Genomic DNA, 1,535 nt, shown 5'->3' on the forward strand with positions numbered 1-1,535 from the left:
GGTCCGGGCTGGGGATTCGAACCCGCCACCTTAGGTGTACGTGGCTGGCGCCTTAGCCGGTTGAGCTATAGGCGCCGAGCCAACATCCGGCTTTTTTAAGAGAGGGGATCTCACTCTTGCTCAGGCTGATCTTGAACTCCTGAGCTCAGGTAATTCACCCTCTTCAGACTCCCAGAGTGCTAGGATTACAGACATGAGCCATTGTGCCCGGTCATGCATTTCATTTTTCTGTTCTGTTTGGGAATCAGGTCTTAAGCAATCTAGGGGGTAACAGCTATAAGAGTTTAAAAAACATCAAACAGCCACACTACAGAGTAATTAATGAAGGAAAAACACCTTGTTAAGTTGTATATATGACTAATATTAATTATAAAAATAATAGTATCTATGTTAACAGGATTCGATGTTAATTCAGCACAAATGGGTATCAATTTGAGGGCTTGGGGAATATCAAGCCATTGAAATCAATGATAGTTAATGAGAATTTGCCCTAAGGACTTTTCAGGAACTAACTGCCTCCCTCAGAAGGGGAAGCTTAATGTTACATTTCATTGTGTTTGAGCCAAGCCGCATGCACACCCACCCTTCAAGACAGATGTGGTTAGTCATTTTTTGCAGATGTGGAAAGGGAGACACAGAGAGCGTGAGGTTCAATGGGCTGAGGCTAGGGTGTGCCTGAGTCTGTACTATTTCCCTAGTGCCTTGCCTCTTAGAGGACCCCAAAAATCCACGTGTGAAGGGTAAGAGACCTGGTGCAAAACCAAGGCTTGGAAGGAAGACACCAGCAGAACTCTTCCCAGGAGTTCTGGAGGCTCACTTAGAGAAAGTGAAATAAAGACTACTGGTATGAAGTGGTATAAAGATACTGGCAAGACTATGGTATATCCATACAATGCAAACTGTTTGGCAATAAAAAGCCAAGTTGTAATTGCTGTGTGCCACAACATGGAGGGACCTCAGACATGCATGCTCAGGGAGAGGCCAGACAGGAAGGTACACGTATCATGTGATTCCCTTTACATGAAATGTCCAGAATACCGATAATAAAAGAGAAACTGAGTCCAGCTCCAGGTAGGACCCAGTGACCTACTGTGTACTCACCAGTTAAACCGACAGCTGAAACAGGGCCCACGCGTTGGCCTCCATGGAAGCCATACAGGTTCATCTTGTACTTGTGGTCTGGCTCCAGGCCCGAGATGGTGACCCCGTCCTCATGCCCCGGCACCCGCACTGCCTTGGGCTGCCCATCCCCATTCTTGTATTGGATCAGGAAGTGGTCAAACTGGCCCTTGGGGACCATCCAGGAGAGGGTCAGGGAGTCAGGGGTCGCATCTGTCACTGTCATTTCCCCCAGGTGTGGCTTTGGAAGGAGGGAATCCGGAAGTTCCTTTTGGGGGGCTGCAAAGATATATAAACAGAATCTTGCCTATGGCTGGAAGAAGCTGTTGAGGCCCCCAGTTATGGGTGAGAAGGTGGATGGGTTCTGGCCCTAATTTAAGACCCACTTCTGACTATGATCCTTGATAATTTATTTT

The 1,535-nt window shown here is 47.2% G+C and overlaps 1 protein-coding gene across 1 annotated transcript in view; it reads right to left on the reverse strand.

Annotated features, from left to right (window-relative positions):
• TNXB (tenascin XB) overlaps positions 1-1,535 on the reverse strand; it is a 62,705-nt gene that overhangs the window by 19,607 nt on the left and 41,563 nt on the right. Inside the window, exon 20 of the mRNA XM_023512932.1 lies at positions 1,102-1,398. Within this exon, the coding sequence (XP_023368700.1) occupies positions 1,102-1,398 (297 nt within the window). The remainder of the gene's footprint in view (positions 1-1,101; positions 1,399-1,535) is intronic.

The sequence above is a fragment of the Otolemur garnettii genome, unplaced genomic scaffold, assembly GCF_000181295.1.
Source record: "Otolemur garnettii isolate 467f Iridium unplaced genomic scaffold, OtoGar3 scaffold00031, whole genome shotgun sequence".
In the NCBI taxonomy this organism is placed as follows: domain Eukaryota; kingdom Metazoa; phylum Chordata; class Mammalia; order Primates; family Galagidae; genus Otolemur; species Otolemur garnettii.